Source organism: Chiroxiphia lanceolata, chromosome 21 (genome assembly GCF_009829145.1).
Source record: "Chiroxiphia lanceolata isolate bChiLan1 chromosome 21, bChiLan1.pri, whole genome shotgun sequence".
NCBI lineage: Eukaryota > Metazoa > Chordata > Aves > Passeriformes > Pipridae > Chiroxiphia > Chiroxiphia lanceolata.
Window position 1 is genome coordinate 11,031,372 of NC_045657.1, and position 25,377 is coordinate 11,056,748.

Genomic DNA, 25,377 nt, shown 5'->3' on the forward strand with positions numbered 1-25,377 from the left:
GGAGTTCCGTGTTGGTGCGTCACTTGATGCCCAGAGAGGTTGTGGACTCCCCATCCCTGGAAGTGTCCAAGGCCAGGTTGGATGGGGCTTGAAGCAACCTGAGCTAGTGGAAAGTGTCCCTGCCCATGGCAGGGGGGTGGAATGAGATGATCTTTAAGGTCCCTTCCAATCCAAATCATTCCATGATTCTAAATTCCCAGTATAGCTTCCTAGAGCAATGCACAGTATTCACTAAGATGTTTTTTCCTAAACACAAGCAGCCTTCAATTCCTGTCAATGAGCAGCTTTCCTCCTGCTGCACCCCTGTGCACCCCGGCTGCTTCTCTTTTCCACAAACTTAAGCTAAAAGAGTTGGCAAAAGCACCTTGAAAGAAATTCAGGTAGAATATCTCATCAGCACAGGATGCTGCTTCATGCTTTCATACCAGCAAGATCAAATTTCTCTTTGGTAGGAGCTGTGCCAACTTCACCACCCACGCTTTGACAAAGGGTATTGTTTCAGCATTTGAGGTGATTAATAATTTTTAGGAGGTTGCAGTTTTCCATTTTCAGCATGTTGCCTCTGATTTCCTTGTCATGTCTCAGAGGCTTTGGAGAAGCTGAGGGACAAAGTGAGGAATGATTGTGTGACCAGGCTTACCTGCACAGAGCAGGGAACGCTGCAGTTCTTCCTCATCCAGCCCTATATGAGAACCAAGTCAGTGGCTTCCTTAGCCACCAAATAATGTTTTCCTTAATTGCCATCAGGCTGTAAGAAATTTCCTTTCTGATACCAAGTTTAAATAAAAACTGTCCTACGCCTTGTTTCCATTGTTAGCCTGAGAAAAATCCCTAAGAGGGGCTGGAGCCTGCAGAAACGATCCCTTGCAGAGATGCAGTCAGGTCATCACTGAGTCCAAGACCAGGAACACACAGGATGGTGACAGGTAGCCGTGCTGGCTGTCTTTTCAGCTCATGCCTTACTTGTTTCTTGCCTGTTTTCTGGAATCTCTCCTCATGCACCGTACAGGGAGAGCTGTATTGGGCTTCCTACCCTGCTCTGTGCTGCACCTCTTACATGGAAACCAGATAGGAGAGACATTGCTCTGCTGCTCACGTTAAGAATTGAGGGGATGAAGATGTGTCAGGGAGGGTCAGGTTGGATCTCAGGAAAAGGTTCTTCCCTCAGAGGGCGATTGGGCACTGACCAGGCTCCCCAGGGCAGTGGGCACAGCCCCAAGGCTGCCAGAGCTCCAGGAGTGTTTGGACAACATTCTCAGGGACAAGGTGAGATTGTTGGGATGTCTGTGCAGGGCCAGGGGTTGGACTGGATGGTCCTTGTGGGTCCCTTCCAGCTCAGTCTTGTATAGTTCCATGATTGTAGGTATTCCTGTGCCTTTCCAGCTCCCTGGAGCACTGTGACAGCAGCTCTCAGATCTGGAGCAAGGCATTTCAGTGCCTGGGTTATTGTCTTGTTGGGTGTTGCTGCTACAGCCCTCTGACTGTGATGGCAGCAGTGAGGTTCTGTATATCTACCCTCATTTATTTTCTTTAAATCTTGACTTGTCAACTCCAGAATTTGGTGTCTGCAGAGAGACTGAGACAGACTCCCCTGAGAAAGGGAACGAGGGGACTTTTTCTCTGAGCTGATGCACACTCACTGCTGAGCGCCTTTCCTAAGATAGCAGGAAAAAATAAACCAGCATAAGGAGTTAAATAATATCCCTGCCTGGCATCCCAGTGTGGAGGGCTGCTAAGGTATACAGACATGGGGGAAGGGATGATATTGAAATCCAGTAAGGAACTTTCAGAACAGGTTTAAAAACTTCCAAGATAGTTTGTGGCCATGGAAAGTGAGTGGTGCGAGCAGTGGGGAGCCAGGCAGGTGCAGTGGGGCACCTTGTGCCAGAGCACCCTGCACTGCTGTCATCCTGCATCCTCTGGGGTCCTGTACAGGGCGCAATCTCTTGGCGTTTTACGAAGGAACCCAAGGAGCTGATCTCTCACACAGCTGAGATTGCATCAGTTCTGTTGATATCAGCACGTAGAATTCTGGTCCTCTGCTGCCCACCACGAGCAGGTGCAGCAGTGGGGCTGCCTGGGTTGGTGATACCAGAGGAGACATCAGGCTTCCCTTTGGTTTGCTTTTCAGACCCTGCAGTTTCTGGTAGGCATTTGCAGACTCAGAGCGGGGAGTGTTGTGGGGGAGCAGCACAGGGTGAGATCTCCAGTGGTTCCTTTGATCAAGTGAGGACTTGTGTGTACATGGTGCTTTACAGCAGAGGTGCTTATGGCTTTGTGGCAGGGCAGTGCAGACACGCTATCTTGATGGAGCCGACTCGCTGCCCTGTGAACAAGTGAATTGGGTTGTAACATCCCAGAGCAGACATGCATTTCATGTTCAAATGCAAAGGGGAGGAATCCCAATCTTTCCAGTGGTTGCCCACAGCTTTGCTGTTTCACTTTGAATTTGTTGCCAGTTGTTCAGATGCCAAATCATTTGGCAGCTGATCAGATACTCCTACCCATGCCTAAAGGAAAATATGTTGGTTCTAACATTTGTATTATTTTATGGGTCGATTCATCATTACTTAAAGATCCTCCAAAAGGTGGTTAAAACTATGCATAAACTGTAGTACTTTCTGAAAAATTAGACCATGATTATTGCAACTACAGCTAATAAATCATACTAAGAAAAACACATGCCTTTCAGGTTAATAATATTGTTTATGGATGCAGAGCAGTCCATAAGCTGGGTAATGCTGCATTTTTCTCAACTTCTTCTGAAGACAGTGATGGAGACATCTGTAGTTATTGAGATCTCCTGATCTGAGCAGATGGTTTCACCCTGACTGTGCATGTCGCTGCTCAAAACGCTTCTGAAAATTAATCTGAGCCTTTGAACTGGAGTGCTCTGTTCCCCAGACACAGTCTGATGCACATGCTGGGGCTGAGGCAGAAGGAGGCCGGAAGGTAAAGCCTTTGCTTGTGTATCAGAATGAGGATCAAAGGGCAAGGAGGAGGCTGTTGAAGATCCGTCTTCCAAACGTGGAAAAACCTGGCTCCCTGCCCAGGAGATTCAGGAGTGGTTTCTCTGTGCTGGCCTTCCAGGAGTTCTGTGAGGAGAACAAAACCCCAACTTCAAAACTCTTGTTCTTTTGTACAGAATCATCTTCTACAAACCTGTTTACAAACCAGTGTTGTACAGAATCTTCTACAAACCTGTTTACAAACCAATGTCCCTTGTAAAAGCCATTTATGTTGCCAGAGATGACCTGGCATCCCACTGATGGCTTCATCACTGCATTCAGAACCTGCTTCCCTCACCCTTTACCTCCTGAATAAGCTTAGAGAAGGTTTCTAGACCTAGCTTATTCAGGAGGTAAAAGCTGAGGAACAACTCTCCATGAAAGAATTTTGAAAAATATTTATTATCAGGCATAGTGGAGATAACAGTGATACAGCTTGGGAAGAGGTAAAAATTCAGCACACGGTGTGTAGTGAATAATGTGACTCGACTTTGTGGGATTTGACACTCTCGCTGTGCTCCAGCAGAATGTTGTTTTTCTTGCTGGGGAAGTGTTCAAGGAGAACATGGTGGAGTTACTGGCTTCATGCTTGACAAAGACTTCATTGAATTTGATAAGCAGCCTTAATTGATCTTGAGGTCATCTGGTGATGATAGTGAAAATGAAACTTGTACAGGAAGAAACAGAGAGAGAACACAGACATTGGTGGATTGATCTGGGGGTGCCAGTCTGTCAGATGCCAGCGTGTGGAATTGTGCAGGACAGAGGACTTCCCAGAGAGTGAGAAACAAGGCCAAGAAACAAGACCACCAGTGCATTGTACGGTTTGATTTTATAAAGAGATCTGTTGGTCAAGGCCAGCAATCAGTAATCCCTTAATTTATATTCCAAGCAGCAGTCAGGATCTTCAGCCACAGCAAAGCCAGTGTCTCCTCCAGCTTTCCAACCATGACCAGATGTTGCAGCTGATCTGTGCTGCAGCTCCTGCCTCTCCGTCCTCCATGTCCTCCCATGTTCCTCTCCTTGCTGCCTTCAACAACGAGGATGCTCCCTGCAGGAGGTGGAAGGACTCACAGGCAATGATGTGGGGAAAAGACAAACAGAAATAAGAGGCAAAGCTTACTAAAAACAAGTAGCTGCTTGCTGACATGGTATATCAGATCTCAGGTGAGAAAAAACTGCAGAGGAAATCTAAGTCAAGGCTGATCAGAACCTGGAAGTGAAAATGCCAATAGCTTGTGGAACTTCTGAATCATGGAAAGGTTTCCAAGGTGCAGTAGCAGTGTCTCTGGTACACAGCCAGGGAGCTGCCCACCAAGCTGAGTGTGGCCTGAGCTGTGCAGGCTCAGAGCTGCTGGCTCCGCTCCAGCTGTGGGCAGCCCCTGAGGAGCCGGGCCAGGACGGAAGATGAGGAGCTGCAGACAGTTGGGATCTGAGGGATTTGCTAGGAACAGGGAAAACAGAGGAAATGGTGATTTGAGAGGAAATCCTTGGATTATTCTGCTTTGATTCACATTTAGACATGGTCTGGAGTGAAAGTAATCAAGGAGAAATCCACACAGCGGAGCTTCAGCTCCTGTGGGTGAATGGAAGGGAAGACTGGGCAGAGAAGCAGATCAAGATGGTGAAATTTAGCAGATTTCTAAAATTACTCGTCTGTCCTGTAAAAGCTTTTTGTTTAGAGTTGTATCTATAGCTAAAGGTATTCAACCAAAGCCCTCAGGAGAAGAAAAGCTTCAATACTTTTTATTAAAAAAAAGAGGGGGGGGGAAAGGTGGTTTTGCCAAAGACAAACCTTCCTCCCTCCCTTCTCCTGTAAATGCCATGATTCATAAAATTCTCTCTGTTTTGTCTGGGAGTTTGCTGGAGCATCTGTCAGTCAGGAGAGATCTGCACTTACTGCACTTTACCAGCGTAACTGTACTCCCGAAACTATGTAGTGGAGATGTGGCTGCAGAGTCTCTCTGGGGGATCCCCTGAGGCAGCCCCCAAAGCGAGGGGTTCAGCAGAGGCAGGAGTTCAGCCTGTGCTCCTGCAGGCGCTGCTGAGCTGTGTCAGTGCTCTGACCCTGCCAAGCAGCTGCATTTGGACATCACAGTCCCCTGCTGTGTGTTAGTGCAGCACAAGGAATGTGGCCTCATAGCTCAGCTTCTCCAGCCCAGGCCCAGCAGTTCTGTACAAATACTTTCTCATTAAGATGCCAGAAGTGTGAGCTGAGGTACTGAACATGCAGGCACCCAGCCAGCTGTGCTGTCCTGGCAGAGCCAGGCAAGAGCAGGGGCTTCAGCTGCCAGAGTCTGTCCAGACAAGCCTTTCAGAAGTGTCAGACTCTGGAGGATGCTTCGTGCTTTTAAAAAAAGCAGAAGATGAATATGCTTATGAGAGATAATAAAACTTCCTCAGCAATCCAGGAGGAAACGATCAAACACTCCGTCACAGAGCACTGGACCCATGTTAATAATGCTGGGTTAACACCACTGCCTGAATGAAATCCAAGTGCTGGGAAGCAGTCAAAGTGTCTGAAGGACTCACACCCAAACAGCCCTGACTCTGTTTTGGGAAGTGGTGGAGTCCCGTATTGAGTCCTCAGTGATGCTGTGCTCACAGTGTTAACAAAGCTGTTCTAGGACTGGAAAAGAGAAAGCCAAATAAGCTCTTTTAATGTGAGAGAGCTTAACAGAGACTGAGTTGTCAGCATTTAAAGTAACTATGCTGGATTTCCTCAAAAGAAGGATTTACATGTTACTATTACAATCATCTTGATTATTTAGTCCCTTGACATTTTATAGTTTCTCAATTTTTTTTTATATATTATAGTGGTTTTCAGTAGTGGCCAAAAATTGGAATGAAATTTATGAAGTGTGTTCACCTGACCTGTTTTTCTGTTTGCTGAGAATTTGTTGATTCTTGTTGAAATCCTGCACTCCCTATTTCCAAAGTTGTTCCTTAGGGGTTTTTTAAGGTGCTGTTTTGGAGGTGAAATAATCCTTTAGGATTCTTTCTCCGGAAATGGAGACCCTTTGATAGGTTAAGTACAGCTGCATGGGTTTGAAATAGCCCTTACAAAGTGCCCGTGTAGGTTCTGTTCAGCCTGTGAGCTGTCTGAGACTTACCCAGCACATGCTGGCACATCATTTCGACCTCCCCTTCACACCAGTAAAGAAAAAGCAAGAATCAGAAAAATGCAGACAATAACAAGGCTGAAAATCAATCTCTGAAGTTAATACATCCCAGACTATCAGGTTTCTCTTTCACCGTTGCCTTTACAGAGAATATTCTGTTCTTGGTATTCCCTGTTCCCCAGGAATCTCCATGTGCAGCATGGCGGGGTCAGGATGTGGTTTGGTTTGGCAGGTTAGGTGTCACCAGTCACGGTCAGACAACTCAGGGTGTCTTTGTGTGAGACATTGTGGGTTGGATACATTGGACATGTGACAAAGGTGTGGCACTGGTGGGAGGGGGGTGGCACAGAGCCCCCCTGCCAGGCACAGCTCCGGCTTTCACGTGCTGCTGCTGCTGCTCCTCTGCCACTGATCCTCCTGCCCCCTCAGGGACAGGGATGGACACAGGGTCACTGCTGCTGTGGGACGACTATGGTGTGGAGACTGGTGAGGGAATCATGCATCAAAAGCGTGGGACTGGGAGGGTTTGGAGAGTTGCCTTGCAGGGATGATTCCCTCAGGTGTCCCTGGCTGATTCCTGAGCCAGAACATTGTGCTTTGGATTGTTGCCCTTTTCATTCTCCACATTAATGTTGGTGTGTAAATCACTCCCTGGTCACCTCTTTAGAAAGCAGGAGATAGATGCTGCATGCAGGGTGCTGGGGCACTGGTGGGTGGAAGGGAAGAGAAATCCCAGGGGTCTTCAGTGACCCCAGAGACAGGAGAGTAGGACATCTCCCTGTACGGGGTGTGTGTGGTTCCCGGAGCAAACCAAGGGGGAGGAGGGCCGGCTGGGATTAATGTAATTTTACAGACATATGTGGCCAAACAAATAGAAGAAGATTTGAGTTATGGAATGTTCATCTAGCAAAGGACGGTGGATCACGGTCACAGCCTGCCCGTGTGCCGGTGCCCCGGGCACTGGCCGGGCGGGGGTTTGTCAGCAGAGGGTGCCAGAGACCAGCGGCTCCTCCCTGTCCTTCAGCCGCAGGGAACACAGGTGTGAGCAGCACCTGTGTCTGGAGCCAGCACAGCCTTCCCGGGGCTGGGCACGACGGCAACCTCCTCCAGCACAGACCCTTGCAGTTGTCCTGAGTTCAGCAGAGACTTCAGGTGTGCTGGTTGTTTCCAGGTGTTTTCCAAGAGGCTGGAGGCGATTGCTGTGTAAGGAGAGTGAAATGAGCAGGGAGATCTGGGTGTGTGGAACTCTGCAGACGTGCAGGGGGACAAGTTCTCTGGTGTCCAGGGCTTCTGCAGCGGTTCAGGTTTTATTTATGCCCCTTGGTGTCACAGCAATTTGCTTATTGATGTTAGGAACTTGGGCAGAACTTCCATGAAAAATACATTCTTGTCAGGCTGGCGGGGTTTCACCAGGCTGAGGGGTGGCCTTGGAACCAATAGACTTTGATAGACATCTGTTGATGTTTGGGCAGCTGCTTTCTAGTTATAGTGCCCGAGCTAATGAGGCAGAGGGTGTTCACTGCAGCAGTGTGGCTGTGCTGGCTTCTGCTGTGTGTGTTCTGGTTTGAGCCTTCAGCAGTTCCAGTGAATCTTTATTATGGTAATAATGGTGTGAAATTATTAAATTACAGCCAGAAATGATCAAAAGTCAATAAACATTTAATAAAAATCCCGTTAGCGGGAATGAAGTGTGTAAAGAGAGATCTCCTTAGAATGAACTCCAGTAAAATGAATGGATACAGGAGGCAGCTTTCAGCTGCAGGGTCATGTCGTGGCTCCTTGGCTTCTGCTGTGCCAGTGGTCCTGGTGGTGCTAAGCAGCCCATGGATGGTTGTGAGATCCTATGGAGCCCTGTTGGCTTTGGGGTGCTGAAGGGGAGGGGAGGTACCCTGGGCTTCTTTGCACAGGCCTGGTGCTGTGGTAGGCACTACCCAAATGCTGCCTGGGTTTAATTTTCTTTTTTATTTTTTGCTGGTGTCAGTGATTTTTTTCTATATTCTTATCACAGCAAAGTGAAGTTTCTATTTCTGAGTACTGAAAGATTTACATGATAAAGGGAAGTCTGTAAAAATAGGTGGAACTGCTGTTTGCATTTCAACCTGAGGTGCTAAGAGGCTCTTCATCACTTCTTCCCACTCTGAAATACATATGCTACAGAGCTGGCTTGTGAAGGGGCTCAGGATGCAGGTCTTGTTACATGCTGGGAGTCTGAGATGCCTCAATTCAGGCAGAGATTTTGGGTGGGTGTAGCTTAGCAGGGGCATTATGAAGAATGAAGTGTTGGGTTAGTTACTGATGGGAGCTGAATTGAAGCTAAACTGGGTATAAGTACAGGATCCAAAGTCTGTAAAGTTAATGAAGTTAGTGCTCTTCGCAGGTTGTTTTTGCATGCACTCCTGGACTACAGCTCCTTCACCCATCTCCCTGACTCAGATTTGTTTTCTGCAGAGGGGTTGGTGATGCTGGAGACCCCAGAACTGCCTCCTGAGGGGCAGTGGAGGGGCAGCTCCAATCTCTGCTCTCTGTGACCAGTGACAGAACTGGAACTGTGTCAGGGCAGGGTCAGGTTGGACCTCAGGAAAAGGTTCTTCCCCCAGAGGCTGGTTGGGCACTGACCAGGCCTTCCCCAGGGCAGTGGGCACAGCCCAAAGCTGCCAGAGCTCCAGGAGGGTTTGGGACACCTCTGAGGGACAAGGGTGGGATTGTTGGGGTGTCCTGTGCAGGGCCAGGGAGCTGGGCTGGATGGTCTTCGTGGGTCCCTTCCAACTCAGAGTATTCTGTGATTCGATGATATCTTTTGCTGCATGTGCCTTTATGTTCTGTAACAATAAAGCAATAAAAGGCAGGTTCAAAGAATGTGAGATGGGCTTAAAAATCTCAGTATGGAGAGGCCTACAAGTGAGCATTGCTTTGTAGTGTTTTTTTTCTTGTTTCTAAAGATTTAAGTTTCTCTCACTTCACATTTTCAAATCTTTTTCCATACCCAGGCGGAATAGAAACCTGCTTTTTTTTGTTTTGGGGACATTTTCTGAGGAGAGATAAGATTTTTTACACAGTTTTTCACATTTGGAGGAAAGCACCAGCTCTGGCAGGGCTTGAGATACCAGCACAGGAGCTGATCCCACAGGGGGGTTAACAAATGGTCAGGAGGGATGTTTGCTGCTTTTCTCTGCACAGCTCCAGAGCTGAGGGCCAGGAGCCCCTTGTTCACTGCAGCCCAGTGATGGCCCTGCTTGAACTGAAATCACTCAGAAGGAAACCAGTGGCCTCCAGATCCCTGTCTGGTGGTGGCTGTGGCCTCAGCTGTTGCTGAGGAAGCACGACCTGAGCTCTGTTCACACCATCCCCATCCACAGGGAGGTCACTTTGCCCTTAGGGCAGGTGTGACCTGCAGACAGGGCAGGTGTCAGACACTCACCACCCATCCCTCCCTCCATCCCTCCTTCCCTCCCTCCCTCCCTCCCTCTCTCCATCCCTTCCTCCATCCCTCCTTCCATCCCTCCCTCCATCCCTCCATCCCTCCATCCATCCATCCCTCCATCCCTCCATCCCGCCATCCATCCATCCCGCCATCCATCCATCCCTCCATCCATCCATCCCTCCATCCACTCATCCCTCCATCCCTCCATCCCTCCATCCCTCCATCCCTCCATCCCTCCATCTCACCATCCCTCCATCCATCCATCCCTCCATCCCACCATCCCTCCCTCCATCCATCCCTCCATCCACCCATCTCTCCATCCATCCATCCCTCCGTCCCTCCCTCCATCCCTCCATCCACCCATCTCTCCATCCATCCCTCCCTCCATCCCTCCCTCCATCCCTCCCTCCCTCCCTCCCTCCATCCCTCCCTCCATCCCTCCATCCCTCCATCCACCCATCCATCCATCCCGCCATCCATCCATCCCTCCATCCCACCATCCCTCCCTCCATCCATCCCTCCATCCATCCATCCCTCCATCCACCCATCCACCCATCCCTCCATCCCTCCATCCCTCCATCCCTCCATCCCACCATCCTCCAGCCCTCCAGCCCTCCATCCACCCATCCCTACCATCTATCCACCCATCCCTCCATCCCTTCCTCCATCCTTTCTGCCCCAGCCCCGGGTCCTCAGGGTGACTGTGTGCACCATTTGCTCATTTGGCTTAAATAGGAAGCAAAGCGCTCCTGCAATAGCCCTATTCCTCGAACCCAGAGTCTGACAGTGCCCACACCTGCCCTGGAGGAATGTCAGTAGCTCTTGGAGAAGCAATTTGGCAGCTCTTTGCAGAAGCCTTTTTCTTTACCTGCTCCATGCTGGGTTTCCACAGGGGGAATGTGTGAACAAGAAGGCTTGTTGCCCACGAGCAATTGCCTTCTTGTGGGACATCACTCACCACAGCATCCTGCAGGACTGAAGGTGTGCAGTTATGTTCTACCTCTGGACACACTTGATTTAGACCTAAGTGAGGCTGACCTTATAGAAAAACTACAAACTTATCCTGACCCCAAAAAATAGCAGGCAAGGAATGGGAGAATAGCCTTTGGAGTGGGGAACAATGGAATTTCATTTCACATTAATTCTTGAATTACTCTCATATGATGTCAGAAAGGGTTTTCATATAATGTTAAGGTTGAAAGAAACCTTGAGGAGAAATTGTAACTTTTTTGGTTTGCTGTTCAAAGGAATGGGAAGTGGTGCCTCAAAGTGTCTTTTGGCGAGAAAAGTTTCACTGTAGCAAGTTATGGGATGTGTCTGATGCCAGTGGTGTGAAAAACTGCAAAGCGGTGCAGAACAAAGCTGAGGCAGGTACTCTGCAGCAACAGGGGCTCCTGGGGGGTGAAGAATTGGGAGCAGACTGGGAATAGAAATCATCTCATTCCACTCCACTAGACAAGGTTTACTCCAAACCATGTCCACCTGCCCTTGGACGCTTCCAGGGATGGGGCAGCCACAGCTTCTCTGGGCAACCTGTGCCAGGGCCTCCCCACCTTCACAGGGAACAATTTTTGCTTATATCTAACCTCAGTCTATCCTCTGGCAGTGGGAAGCAATTCCCCCTGTCATGTCCCTCCATCCCTTGTCCCAAGTCCCTCTCCAGCTCTCCTGGAGCCCCTTTAGGCACTGGAAGGGCCTCTCAGGTCTCTCTGGAGCCTTCTCTTCTTCAGGTGAACCCCCTCAGCTCTCCCAGCCTGGTTCCAGAGCAGAGGGGCTCCAGCCCTTGGAGCATCTTTGTGGCCTCCTCTGGACTTGTTCCAGCAGCTCCATGTCCTTCTTGTGTTGTGGAACACAGAGCTGGAGGCAACATTGGTGGATGGGTCTCACCTAAGCGGACAGAGGGGCAGCACCTCAGAGCTGTGGTGTTTGTTTGATGGCAGTGCTGTGCCTACCTTTCTCTGGTGTGTTCCTGTGGGACAGCAGAGCTGGGATGTTCAGCTTGGGTTAATGGTAGAGGGTGGGATTCAGCCTGTGGCACATGGATGCCTTCACCTGAGATGAAGACTCCCTGGACTCCACCAGAGAGTAACATGTGACTCCACTGATGTCACCTTCACATCACTTCTCATGGGATGAGCTCCCCAGAGGTGCCTCTGTGCTGCATATGATGGATGAATCGCACACAAAGTGCACTTGGAGGGGCTTTGTGTCACCAGAGCAGCACCTGTACTCCCTGCACTTCTCTGAGAGCTGCTTCTGAACTGACTGGAGATCAGCAGGGATCAGTCTTGGAGTCTGAAGTGCAAACAGAGGGGCTGGTTGAGGGGAACTTGCAGGTGTTCACATGGGTGCCCACAGACCAGCTGTGCCTTCCTATGGGGCTGGTGTGTCCAGCAGAGCCTGGGGGCCCTGTCTGTGTCCGTGGGTAGGTGCTGGCCCTTGGCTGTCCCACGGCCCCAGAGGCTCTGGAGTCTCCCTTGGCTCTGCTCTGGAGGACCTGCCTCGTGGCTGGGCTTGTTAAAGCTGCTCTAGGTACGAGTGTAACCGCAGGACACTGTGAGGGTTTGGTTCCCTGTCCCTCAGGTCCTGCTGGAATTTCCATTCAATGACATTTACAGGAGTGCACAGAAATGTTGTCTGAGTTTTGGGCGTCCGCCCAAGTGCGTTTGTTGGTTACTGTGGTGGGGTCTCACGGGACAGAACCTGGGAAGCCACTGCTTGGGAGTGGGGAAATTCTCCTTTGCCCAACTGCTGAGGAGAGCTAAATACTTCAGAGTCCTGGACCATGAGTGTGCTATTTCGGTGGGTTTGTGTCTTTGGACAGATCATGGATGAATTACAGCCCTTTTTGTTTTCTAGGAGACCAATGGGATAAAGTGTGTTTAGGCTAAAACCTATTTGTTCCACTTTTGGTATCTTCCTGCACATACACCCTGCTTTTTTTTTATTTTTGGGCTAAAGACCTTAAAGAAAGCAAAGGCCCTTTGCTCATACAACGTGTTGAGGTTAATTCTGACCCACTGGATCCCATACAACTGCTTGCACTTAGGAGCTTGGCATGAGATGCTGCCAAAGGTGACTTTCATGGTGCCTGGTAAGAATCTAAACCTTCTGAGTGCCCCTCAGTCAGGTACGCCTCATGCTAAATGTGTAGGAGATGCTTTCAGTCTTGTGTCATCCATTGAGGACAGGAGGCTGTTCCTGTGAGGCCACCCGGATGCACTGCTTGTTCTGTGTCATGTCCTGCTTCATGTGCCTCGCTTACACTGCTACAAACAACAAATCCAACACACTGCTGTGCCTCCAGCCTGGTGCACAGGGACTTAAATCACTTGTTGTTATTGCCTGTCTGTTTGTATTTTTTTAAGCATTTGTGTTCCACCAACACACTCAGAGTGAGTATTCTTGAGGGGGAATTTCCTTCCTGATAAACAATCCTGTAGTGTGATTCAGCAGGAAGGATGCGGTGGTTAAGGCACTGGACTGGGATTTGGGAGACATGGGTTGTGTTTCCAACTCTACCACAGTCAAGATGTGATGAGTGGAAGGGCAAGCAAAACAAAGAGAAGGAGCTGTTTAGCTGTGGCAAAAACATACTTTCACGTGGTCTGTCTGATTTGGGGTTAGATAGGTCTGGGGTTTTCACAGAATCATAGAATGTGCTGAGTTGGAAGGGACCCATCAGGATCATCAAGTTAACTCCTGGCCTTGTGCAGGAGTTTTGTTTGGCTACTCAAGTAAACAGCATTAGGACTCCTGTTTGTGCAGTTCAAATTTGAAAGCTCATCTTGACCTGTTCCAGGAATCCAGATGTGGGTTTAACTACATGTTGCTTTAACGTGCATGAGATCTCAGATGTCACTTTTCAGTGTTTCTTGGTTGACTTAATTCAGTTCACCATTGAATTCTCTGATCTTCAGGCAATGTGTAACTGTGGCTCCTACACCAAGTTGTACTTGCATGTAGATTCTCCACTCTCTTGTTAGATTCAAGGACAGCAGACCACACACGAGATATTCCCTTTGTCATACAGGGTGAAGTTCCTGCAATTTGACAGTAACTCTTTTTTCTTTTTAGAAGCAAGAGCTTGGAGTGCCATCTCTGAGTTTAGACCTCCAACCTCAGCATCCTGATCTGGTGCCACCTTCGGGAGGATGAATCAGGACAGTGACTCAAGTGATCAGCCCATGGGTGAGTTTTCTGCTTCTCCAAGTGTTTGCCTGTCTTCTCCTGTTCATTCAGCATGATTTGCTTTCCATTTATTTTCTTAGTGCTATTGGAAGAATGCTGAGTCACAAATAAAGCAAAACCTGTGAATCAGTGCTAAATTGCATGCCCTGAAGGTTATTGGGTCTTTGAGGCTTCCTGTCCACATCTGGATATCAGAATTCTTAGAATTCTAGTCCAGGTTGAAAAATTTACTAGCAATTGTTTTTATAACTTCTCACCAGTTCAGAAGACACAGGGTTTTATTACTGTGTTAGACAACTCATTCAGCTTTTAGCCATAGTTTAATTCTCTCACTAATTGCTTTGGTAGTTGGTTTCCCTGTGCAGAAAGGGAACACGTGCACACACACCATTGTCACGGATGTCCCGTGAAGTCTCAGTGTCGGATCCTTGCTGGAGACATTGAATGGACAGGAATTTGTTACTTTTTCTGGCCCAGACCTACCATAAATTTCCTCTCCTCTTCCATCCCCATCTTTGGTTGTTGGAATTCAGCCTCATTGAGTGCTTCTGGCAGTTTCTGCCCCGGGGCAGGGCCTGGGAGAGGCGGGTGCCAGAGGCAGTGCCTGTGGCCTCCCAGGCTCTGCTCAGCCTGGGCTTTTTTGGATGTGTCAAGGGGCATTCTTAGCTCTGACATGAGGGCTTTTTTTTGACAGTTCCCATTGTTCCCCACTCTTTGTTCATGGGTGAGGTCTTTTTGTCTGAGGCCTTTGTCAGAAATACAGGCTGTTAGGAGGGCTGTCTGCTCACAGGTTTGGGGAGCTTTCTTTTGTTGTCAAGAGTCCTGAGAATTTCTTCCTTCCTTTTTCAGACTTGCTTGGGCAAACTGGCCCAGACAATATGTGCCTGAGGGGATTGCTGGGATACCCCCTTGCTGGGACAACCAGGAGGGTGTCCTTAGAACCACACCCCGTGTGCCCTGCTCTGGCTGTCACAGGCCACGTGGCTGTAGGCAGAGCAAGTTCATGAGTCTGGGATTCTGAACACCTGCCTGCACTAAAGCCCTTGCTGTTGTCTATGGGTTTGAATCTGGGAGCTCAAGAATGGAAAATTTTAGAAAAATTCCTGTGGTAGGGGGAAGTATCTATTCTGTAATACTCAGCACGTATTATTACTGTGAACAGGTGATGATTACACATCAGGATGTGTGGAGATTCATGAATCATCCACAAAAGGACATTGGGGCTGGGTTTTTGGAAAAAGGCTTTCAAGGCAAGTCTCTATAACACGTCCTGGGTGCTCGTGAGAAATGTGCAGTCAAAATATTCATAGATGGCTCGTTGCAGCCTTGTGTTTTATAAGGGTAATGAATGTTGTGGTTTGAGTTTAGATCCAGTCTCTAAAACAGGCACAGGAAAGAAGTTGTCCAGAGGGACACATTTCCAATGTGTGCATTTTATACCTTCTGTTGAAGTGCTTAGTCCTGGTTACTCTTGGAGTCAAGTCCTGGGTTAGACAGGTGTGATCCACTGGGGATTTATATCTTGGCTGAAGATAGGGATCTTCCACTTTGGGCCTCCATTTGTTCAGCTTCCAGCACCACCTATTGAGTGTTCACTTCATTCTCAGCTGCCACTGTAACTATACTTAGAGAGGAAGGATATTATAATCTTGTGAAAGATTAAAATATTGTTACTGTAATCCAGCTGGAAGGGGAGCGTTTTTCTCAGGGTAGGAGACAGCCAAGGTTTTTCCCATTCTGTCCTCCCCTTGTATACAGGAAGGAAGTGCTGGCAAAGGCCTCCCGGGCTTCCTGTCGACTTGGGAGCACATTTCCAGACACAGCCTTCTCCACCATCCATCACTCAACCTGGCCAAACAATCGTGGCAGCGCCAGGGGAAAAACACCCGGCTGGGATAAACAGCAGGGAGGAGCGGGAGCAGCACCCTGGGACCTGGGCACGGGCCAGCTCCTGCTGTGGCTGTGTCTGACAGCAGGGCACTAGGCTTCCCTTCCTTTTCCTTTGGAACTGAGAGCTTAATGGTCAAAATTCCCCTTTAGAAGAAGCAGCTTACCAAAGGAAAAAGAGGGGGAAAGAAGGAAAAGGGCTGATGTTTAGTAAAGAGGTTGTGGAGGCACTCTTTACAACATTGGCAGGTTGTGGAGCCTGGAGCCAAGGAGGTGGCCGGGGATGCTCCCAGAGCACAGAGCACCCTGGGGTGATGTGTGACTAACTGGGATGGAGGCAGAGCTTTCTGTCAGGTCTGCAGGGCAGGGCAGTGCTGAGGCAAAGGCCATCTGTGATGCCTCAAAGAAGGAGGAACCAAGTAGGGTGGAAGCCTGACCTTTAACTGAATCATCTTTGCTGAATAGGATTCTCTCCAAGAAGATACTCAGAACTGAACTGGGATCTTTTTCTCTGTGTCACTGCTTTTGTTTAAACTCTGCATTACAATATTTCAGTAATACTTTCAGATCTGTCTGCTCTGTAACCTTTTTTTAACTTGAAACAACTGTTTGGGTTTATTTTTTTTCATTATGATTTTAGTATCCTCACAAACTTCGAGCTGGGAATTTCTCCCTACAACTACCTTAAGGAGGTTATAGTGAGGTGGTGGTTGGTCTCTTTGGTCGTGTCCCAAGATACAGAATGAGGAGAAATGGCCTTAAGCTGTGCCAGGACAGATTCAGATTAGATACTAGAAAATATTTTTTCATTGAAAGAGTGTTCAGGTATTGGACTGAGTTGCCCGGGGAGGTGGTGGAGTCACCAGCTCTGGAAGTGTTCAAGAGGAGCCTGGATGTGGCACTTGGGGACGTGGTTCAGTGTTGAACGTGGTGGTGGTGCTGGTTGACAGTTGGACTTGATCTTAAAGGAATTTTTCAACCTTAACAATTCTGTGATTCTGTGACTCAATATTTGAGGCATAATTCTCCTTCCACACCTATCCAGAATGCTCTGTGGGTAAGCTGAGCACCTGGATTGGTCAGTCCAGGTGTGAGCATCCTCACAGACAGAGCCTGCTAACATTACTGTGTTCTCACTATTTTTGAACCATTGATTGTTCCCTGGCCTGAGATGCTCCAAAGCTCCCCCCTAGTAGGTTGTCCAATAGCAAGAGGACTGGCTTGTACATGGGAATGGAAAGAGAGAGATGGAGAGACTGAACCACCAAAGCCCTTGTGCCTGTCCTACTTGTTTCACACTGATGCTGCCCTGCCTGAACTGAGCTCTGTGTTTGAGCCCAGCCTCAGGCTCAGCCAAGCACATCAGCTGGTGAATTAGTGTGGAGATAAAACACCTCCAAGACTTCTCCATTTGGGTCATTGGGGGGTATAATTCAAGTTAAGAGTCCAGCCTAATGGTAAATTTGGAACTTCCCCTGAAACTTCAGCAGTTGCTCATAGTGTAAGAAAAATTTTGTGGGGTTGCTTTTTTCCTGAATTAACTGATGCTACAGAATTCCATCAACCTTTCCTTGGACTTTTCTCCCTGAAAAAGCCTCTGTCAGTAATTCCTGCAGCATGACCACCTTAACAGTGTGTCCAGTGTGCTCAGGGTCAAAACAGTATTTAGTTAAGGCTTTGTTTTGGCAAAACTGGGATGAAACTTGAATACGAGTGTAACCTCTTGAATTAAGGAAAGTGTGTGTTGTTTATTGAGAAGGTTTTTAGGCTGGAGTTGCAGAAGTAACTGGTAAAGACTTCCCAGAAGGAAATTATATGCTCCTGAAATCTGCCCATTCTGTCCCTGCATGCACACTGACCATGGGATGGGGTACTTGTGACATATCTTTTTACGCAGTTTATGCTTTCTATACTTTTTTGCTGTGTGTAACTCTTAACAGTCTTGATAAGCAAAAAAAATCCCCAGCTCTGTGCTGGCTACCTGCGGGAACACCTTCTCTGCCCAGCCATATGTGCCTTTCTGGGGTTCTTTCCTTCATTCTCCTGTTTCACATTGTTATTGTCCTTTGTCTGGGCTTACAACAGGCGTGGGGTGGGCAGTAAGCTCCTTAAATGCCTTTACAGTACTCTGTGGGACAGAAATTATTTCTTATTTAAGATCTTTACAGAATGCAGGATTATGGAGCCCTCATTAAAAACTGAAAGCATTTCTACAGTGCTAACAATTGTTTTTAAGTCTACCAGAAATGCAAATGAACAACAGCAATTGAAAAAGAAGTTACTGGGAATGGAATGGATAATAAATAGCAGTACCGGCTGCGTGGTTATGAAAACATTACCCCACAAACTCACCCATCTGGCCTAGAGCTGGGGAATGGCAGGTTTCCCTACTGCTCAGCACTGAATATAGGTGCTGGAAGTTGAAGCTGTCAACTTTAAAATTAAAAAGGCAAAACACAGCAACCTGGTTTCAGGTCCTGCTGCAGCCCTGCAGTCCCCAACCTGTTCGGGGCATTTGACTCTCTCATTTCCCTCTTTGGGACAGTATTAATCTTCCCCTTTGTGAAGCTGTTTGACTGTACCTGGGAAAGTGCTCATGTTAACAGCATGCAAAATTTCTTAATTTCCTTCTAGAAAATAACTGGTTGTGTCTTTGCTTGTTCTGGCCATCCTGATGAGAAGAGTAGAGGAGACTTAGGGCAGAGCTCATGGCAGTTCCAGCCTCCTGGGGAGGGGCAGAGGAGGGGCAGGAACTGAGCTCTGCTCTGGGGGGACCAGGGACAGGACCCAGGGAATGGCTGGAGCTGTGTCAGGGCAGGGTCAGGTTGGATCTCAGCAAAAGGTTCTTCCCCCAGAGGCTGGTTGGGCACTGACCAGGCTCCCCAGGGCAGTGGGCACAGCCCCAAGGCTGCCAGAGCTCCAGGAGGGTTTGGCTGATCCTCTGGGGCACAGGGGGTGACCCTTGAGGATGGGCCTGTGCAGGGCTGAGGGTTGGACTCGCTGATCCTTGTGGGTCCCTTCCAACTCAGCACATTCTGTGATTCTGTGAGACATCCCTTGAATGGGCAGTGGGTGTGATTCTGCTTCGTTCCTCCAGGTGCACTGCTCTCTTAGTTATTTTATTAATCTAATTATACACTGTGACAGCAATGGGTTAAAAAAAGAGACAAGACTGTGATTTGTTGACAGTGTCCCCTTCAAGTCCAAGAGTACCAACCGGGAATGAACCCGGAGCAATGTGAGGAACGTGCAACACGATGGGATCTGCCGAGAGCACCGAGTGCCGGGAGAGGCTGCAAGTGCCGGGGTGTTCAGGGCTGGGAGGACTGGGAATTCTCAAAGAAGGGAAAGCAGGCAGGGACTGCCGGCCTGTTCTGACATGTGCTAGTGGCTGTCATGGTTCATGGCGCAAGGGAAGAGAAGTCCTTGGGGCTGCCAAAGGCTTTGAAAAGACAAAGACATAGGCTTGTGATAATAAGTGCTGTTTGCCCAGGGATACGAACACTGTGTCTGGGGAGAATGATGTTTACATTGAATATGTGGTCATACAACAGAAACTGATGGATAATGAAGGAGTTTTCCAAGCATTGCCTGCTGGTCTCAACATTCATCTTTGCAAAAAGAAATGGAGTATAATAGTTGTTTCCTCCCTCTCTGGTTCTTTCACATAAATCTAGTGAAGACAAGGGTCAAGTTAAATCCAACAGGCCCAAACACCTTCCCAAATTCTAGCAAGGTCCAGGTGAAATATCCTGTGAAATCAAACAAGCACTAGTTGTGAGAGAGACAGGAGGTGACTGTGTCCTACATGCCAGGACTATGGTCCTGCCTCTCGATGCCTGTTCCCATGCAGTGCCCTGGGAGGTTACAGGATTCCCTGCATCCTTCTTTCCTGCTCCATAGCCCTGGCTCCCTGGGCAGATGTCCCCTGAGGGGTGTTGTGTGTTGTGGGGGAGCAGGGGGGGCTGCCTACAGCACATAGCCACAGCTCTTCCCCCAAGGTGTCTGTCCCTACAGAGGGTTTTGTCTGTGAAGAAAGGGATGGGTCTGCCCCTGCAGGGATTCGTTTGTGCTGTAGTGGGAACTGGGAGGCAGTGGAAACGTCCTGCTCGGAGGCTGGAGCAGGGTCTGCTGTGTGTGATTGTGCGTTCTTTTAAATTAAACTATTTTGCAAGCACTTCCTTCCTGCATTTCTCAGAAGGAGGGAGGGGGGTGTGCAAAGAATGTTGAACTGCCTTTGACGGAGGAGGAAAACTGAAGAAAACAAGAGATGCAATCCTAACTACTGACCTTTTACTTGAGCTTGGTGATGTTTTTCAGCAGCAGAGCCTCTGGGGAGTAACAGCATCCTCCTTGCTATTGTGCTGCCTGCCCAAAAAGGGGGCTAAAGTTCAGCTTTTATGATGTTCTCACTCTGGGCTTGTGGGAAAAAGGCCACATTCCCTTTCTTAGGTCATACGAGTGCAAGAGATGACAGAGTCCTACAGTCTAACCCCAGGGCAGGAGGCCAGTTCAAAATGGGACTGGGATAGACAGCTTGGTAAATATGCCTCCAGCTTTTTTTCCTTATGGAGAGTCACAGCAGGTGGGAGGGTAATTTACATTGTTAAATTAAAAGGCACTGATTTATTTTATGTTGGTGTGTTATTGTTTCATAAGAGCACATGGGTTGCCATTACTTGTGATGGACTTATTGTTAAATCCTCCTTTTCCACGTTGGTCAGGAGTTACTGGAAGTGAATGTTATCCATGAAGACAAAAAGGCAAATAAGCATAAAACAAAAGCCCAACCTCCTCCCCATCAAACTGCAGGTTTTTAGGGAACCTTCTGCAGTTTTGAGGATTGGGATTATTGCAGTGGATGTTCTCAAATGGAGCTCCTTGGCCCTCAGACTGTTTATTCCCTGTACCTGGGGGCTACAGAGACACCGGTCCCTTTGCTCATGGGTTCAGTTCAGGCTCCATGTCTCAGAGGTGCCACCTGGTCTCGCTGTCACCCCTTCCCTCAGTAGCATCTGGTGTTTCTCTCCACTGAGATTTCCTTCAGTTGTTGAGGTGTCATTCAGCAGATACTGAGCTGGTGTTCTACATGGCACGATCCTGGCTATGCTGCTCTTCATGAAGTGTTGAGCTGGGTCTGGGGGCAGAGGAGGCAGTTCTGTCTGGAAAGGCTGCCCATCTTAGGGATAAATTCTGTTTTAAAGTTACAGATACTGTTTTAAAGTTACTATAAGACATGCTGTTTAAATAAATCTGGATGATGCTGACATCTGTCTGTGCACTGACATTCTTCAGCAGTGGTGGTGACTCCTGCTCCAGGAGCTCAGGGTGCTGATTAGCCCATGGCCACACTGTCCTGTGGCTTATGTGTGAGTTTTATCTTAAGTTTGAGCCTTGTCTTCTGCATGGTAGATCCCATAAAACCTAACATTGTACCTGCCCTGCAGGTCATTAAAGGCTAGGTATCCCTATCTCTTACACTGTCAGTAATGTGGATCTCTATATGTTATAAGGAAAGATGTGTGTTTTGGCAGAATGGAGCAAATGGAAGTGTTGACTGTGAGGGAGGGTCTTGCTCCTGCCCTTCTCTCTCATGTGCTTGTACCCAATCCTGGTACCTTGGGCCCTTCACTAAGTTGCTTCAATTCATTGGCCCAGCAAGAACAGATCCATGTTTTGGCCAAGTAGGTTTTCTGCTGAGGTGAAGCGGAGGGGCAACACTGATCTCTGCTCTGTGTGAACAGGGACAGGACCCAGGGAATGGCTGGAGCTGTGTCAGGGCAGGGTCAGGTTGGATCTCAGCAAAAGGTTCTTCCCCCAGAGGCTGGTTGGGCACTGACCAGGCTCCCCAGGGCAGTGGGCACAGCCCCAAGGCTGCCAGAGCTCCAGGAGAGTTTGGACAACACTCTGAGGGACAGGATGGGATTGTTGAGGTGTCTGTGCAGGGCCAGGACTTGGACTGGATGATCCTCGTGGGTCCCTTCCAGCTCAGGAGATTCTGTGATTGTAATGAGAACAGTCACTTTGCTTTTGGACAATGTATGTCCTGAGTAAAATGTCTTGGCACCAACGAAGTAGTGAAATAAAGCCAGGTATTAATTCAAAATGCTTGAGAAAATGTACACACACCAAATCACAGCTTTGGGTGGCTGTTTCAGGGGAGCAGACCGGTTGATGTTGCCCCCTCAGTGATGATTTCACCTCCCTGGGTACCCCACACCTGTGACACGGGGGGGTTGTGACTGTGGCGAGGTGAGACCCAGCTCACCCACCCTGTGATTTTTGGTTTGGCCTTTTCACAATGAGCTTTACCTTTGCAGCTTATTCCAGTGACTGACCTTCACATTTAGTAAATACAAATACCCAGTTACCTGAGGTATGCAGGAAGATGTTTGGGTTGTGGAGGAGAGAAATGAGGTACCTGGAGTCTGTCAACTATCTGGTATTTCTGGTTATCACAGCGAGTGGTGGAGAACAAATTATGCTGGGAAAACAGGCCTGCAGCTGAGGGAGGTTTGCCAGGAGGTTTGCCACACACAAGGTATTTGGACCCATGATGTGAAGCCACAGAACAATGGCATTCAGCTAAACCCAGGAGTGTGTCTGGTCAACGCAGGCTCACAGCTCTTGAAAGTTGCTTAACACTTACCTTTCTTCTGACTTCCAAGTATTGATTTTCGTATCCACAAGGCAATGCCCGTGGCAGCCTGTCTGGTGCAGGTGCTGGAGGTTCAGTCTGCCCCTCTGCGCCCTCCACCCTCAGCTCAGCTCTGGTGGCTGTGGCAGAGCCCCTGTCCCTGCTGCCCTCCAGGGAGGTGCCTGTTTCACAGAGCTGTAGGCTTTGGCTCTGCACGTTGCTCATTTAACCTCATTTAATTCTGGCTAATCTGAGGACATATCTCTTTTCATTTTCTGCTGGATGCACTTTGCACAGAGCCACACAGACATTGGGAGGGAGAAGTATTTGTCTAAATTGTTTGTTTTTTCTTGGGGAAAAAGAAATGAAGATTTATTATCGGTTTTCCCTCCCCAGGGCTCTACCTCAGCAATATCTTCTGCAGAGCCATGTTTCAGTTGCAGAAGTATGCAGGGAGCTATCAGCAATGCAGCATGACAAAAGTTCACACAGTTCAGAGCTCTCATGATTACAGAGGAGCTTTTCTTCGGATTTTTAAAATGTCCTAGACACAATTAAAGGAATTTCTCAGCAAGGAGAGTGCAAGCTGGGGACTCTCTGGCAGATGTAATCACTCAAGGAAAACTTTGTTTGGCTTGGCTGGGTCTTGCCTTCGTTCCATGCTCTTTCATCCCACCACCAGGCTTTGTCTCTCAGTCTTTGCAGTGTCTGTCTGTCTTTTCCTCTTTCCATCTGCCTTGCATTCTGCTGCAGGCTGAATGGGGCAGCCTTAACCTGGCTACTTCCAAGACAAACAGGGAGTCAGATGGAAAGAGGGGGGCCCTTGGCTGTCAGGAGGCTTCGCGGTCACTCACTTCCTAGAATTAAAGGCTGGGAGTTGATCTGTAAGCCAGCCAAGCCAGAGACAATGATTGGGTTCCCATTTTGTTCCTTTGATACTGCCTTAAATATGTACACCAACTGGGAAAACAAAATTTACATGAAGTAAGTAGGAATGCACTTTCTCCTGCAGATTTGCTCTACCCTGTGTCTGCCAGGATGGATAACACAGGTAGCAAAGCTCACCTGTTGTTTCCCAGAGGGCTTTGGGAATCAGACCTGTTCTTAGAGAACTGATTCCTAATTGTGATGGGATGTTTTTGGTAGCCCTGAAAAGAAGGGACTGGTGCAGCTGGAACCCCAGGTGGTGAGAGGAGGCTGCACAAACTGTAGTGACTCAGGCACAGCTCATGGGGAGAGTCCCTGTGTCCCCTGACACCCAGAGGGCTTGTGCCTTCAGCTGGGCACTGGCTTTCCAGAGGTGCTGATACGAGGCTGGAATGAATGTGAAGTGTTTGTTCAAACAGATGGATCCATAGTGATGGGAAAATGAGGGAGGTCAGAATTGCTTCCTCAGGGATTCTGCTGGGAGACTTTGGGTGAACTGCTCCACTTCCCTTTGTGGAAGAAGTGCATCATCTTCCTGCCCTGTAATGGAGAGCCTGAGGTGCTGCTTTGAAAGGTCTTGGTGGCATTGCTGACTTGCAAGAAAATGTCGAAGTGGTCCCAGTGAGGACTGTAAAGGGATTGCATTTGAGGGATCAGGACATCCTTGGCTGAGTGTAAGTCCCATAGGGAGATTTCAAAGATCTCCTTTTCAAATGTCTTTGAAATAAAGAAAGTGGCAGTGGAGGCGAGGAACCACTTGGGAAGGGCTTTAGGTAACACCAGCTCACTCGCTCATGGAGAGGGTCAGGTTGTGTATGTGGCTTTGTGTTAAATGGGGTGATGTTTTTGTGTTGCCAGCGGAGCCAGTACAGCCTCCCTAATGGGTTTGCTTCAGTGCTCCCAGAGGTCCAAAGCTAGCTCCTTCCCTGCTGAACCAGCTACAAGCTAGAATGGCTCATCAAACAGCCTCAAGGGGAGGTTTAGATTGAATATTAGGGAAAATTTTTCTCAGAAAGGGTTGTGAAGCACTGGAGCAGGCTGCCCAGGGCAGTAGTGGAGTTACCATCCCTGGAAGCATTCAAAAAATGTTTGGATTTGGCCCTTGGGGACATGGTTTAGTGGTGAATGTGGCTGATAGTGGACTTGATGATCTTAAAGGTCTTTTCCAACCTTAACGATGCCAAGATTCTCTGATTCTATGCAGTCTGTGCAGCTCCTGGCTGGCAGATGCTCCAGGTAGCATGAAGAATTGCTGAAGGTAGGCACTGCAGTCCACACATCTGTCAGTGTGTGTTGCCCTCTCAGACTGAGGCTGTGTGACAGTGCACAGGCACTTTGATCCTTAATCCCATGCAGTGCTTGGTGCTCTCCTTGAAGAGGTGTTCCCATACCCTTCCTCTTGCTCTGTTCCTTGCTGCTCACTTGTTTAAACGATTACTGACTCCACATGTTAATTATCCTTCACTTCAATATCTGATTGTGCTCATTTTTAAGACTTTTTGCATTCTTTACTACACCATCATTATGCTAACCGTGTGCCCACATGGCTGAGGTCCTCCAAACCCCAGCATTGTTCCGAACAGGTCTGTGGTGGCAGGTCCTGTATCTGGCACAATTTGCCCTGTGAATGATGGATGCACTGTAGTGAGTGGTCTGGGTCTTCTATAGGATATGATGACATGCAAAAGGCCTTAATGAATATTTTATTTTAAATTATATGTGCATTTTCAATAGGCCAAGTGATGAACAGATAAGTATGTGAAAGATGGCTCAGCTTCCTTGTTTCACAGTTGACAGCTAATTTTTCGATAATAATCAATATTTATCAGTATTGATTTTCCTGTGAGGCTGAAGACCAAGAAGACTTTAAGTCCAGTCCTTCGTAGTTCCCAAACAGGAATGAGCCCATGGGAAACCAGGCTGACACATGCTGTCCTTCTCCTTCGTCTTCTGTTTAGTTCCATCTAAACCTACTCTGAGTGGTTTATGTGGAATCGCAGAACTCTTTAAGTTGGAAAAGCCCTCAAAGATCATTGAGTCCAACATTTCCCCATCACTGCCAAGGCCACCACTAACCCATGTCCCCATGTGCCACATGGCTTTTCAGTCCCTCCAGGGATGGTGACTCCACTGTTTCTTTCAGTGAAGAACCATTCTTTCATGGAATTTCAGACCATTCTTTCA

The 25,377-nt window shown here is 48.3% G+C and overlaps 1 protein-coding gene across 1 annotated transcript in view; it reads left to right on the plus strand.

Annotated features, from left to right (window-relative positions):
* EXD3 (exonuclease 3'-5' domain containing 3) overlaps positions 1-25,377 on the plus strand; it is a 301,394-nt gene that overhangs the window by 53,026 nt on the left and 222,991 nt on the right. Inside the window, 1 exon segment of the mRNA XM_032708164.1 lies at positions 13,629-13,742. Within this exon segment, the coding sequence (XP_032564055.1) occupies positions 13,706-13,742 (37 nt within the window). The 5' untranslated portion in view covers positions 13,629-13,705.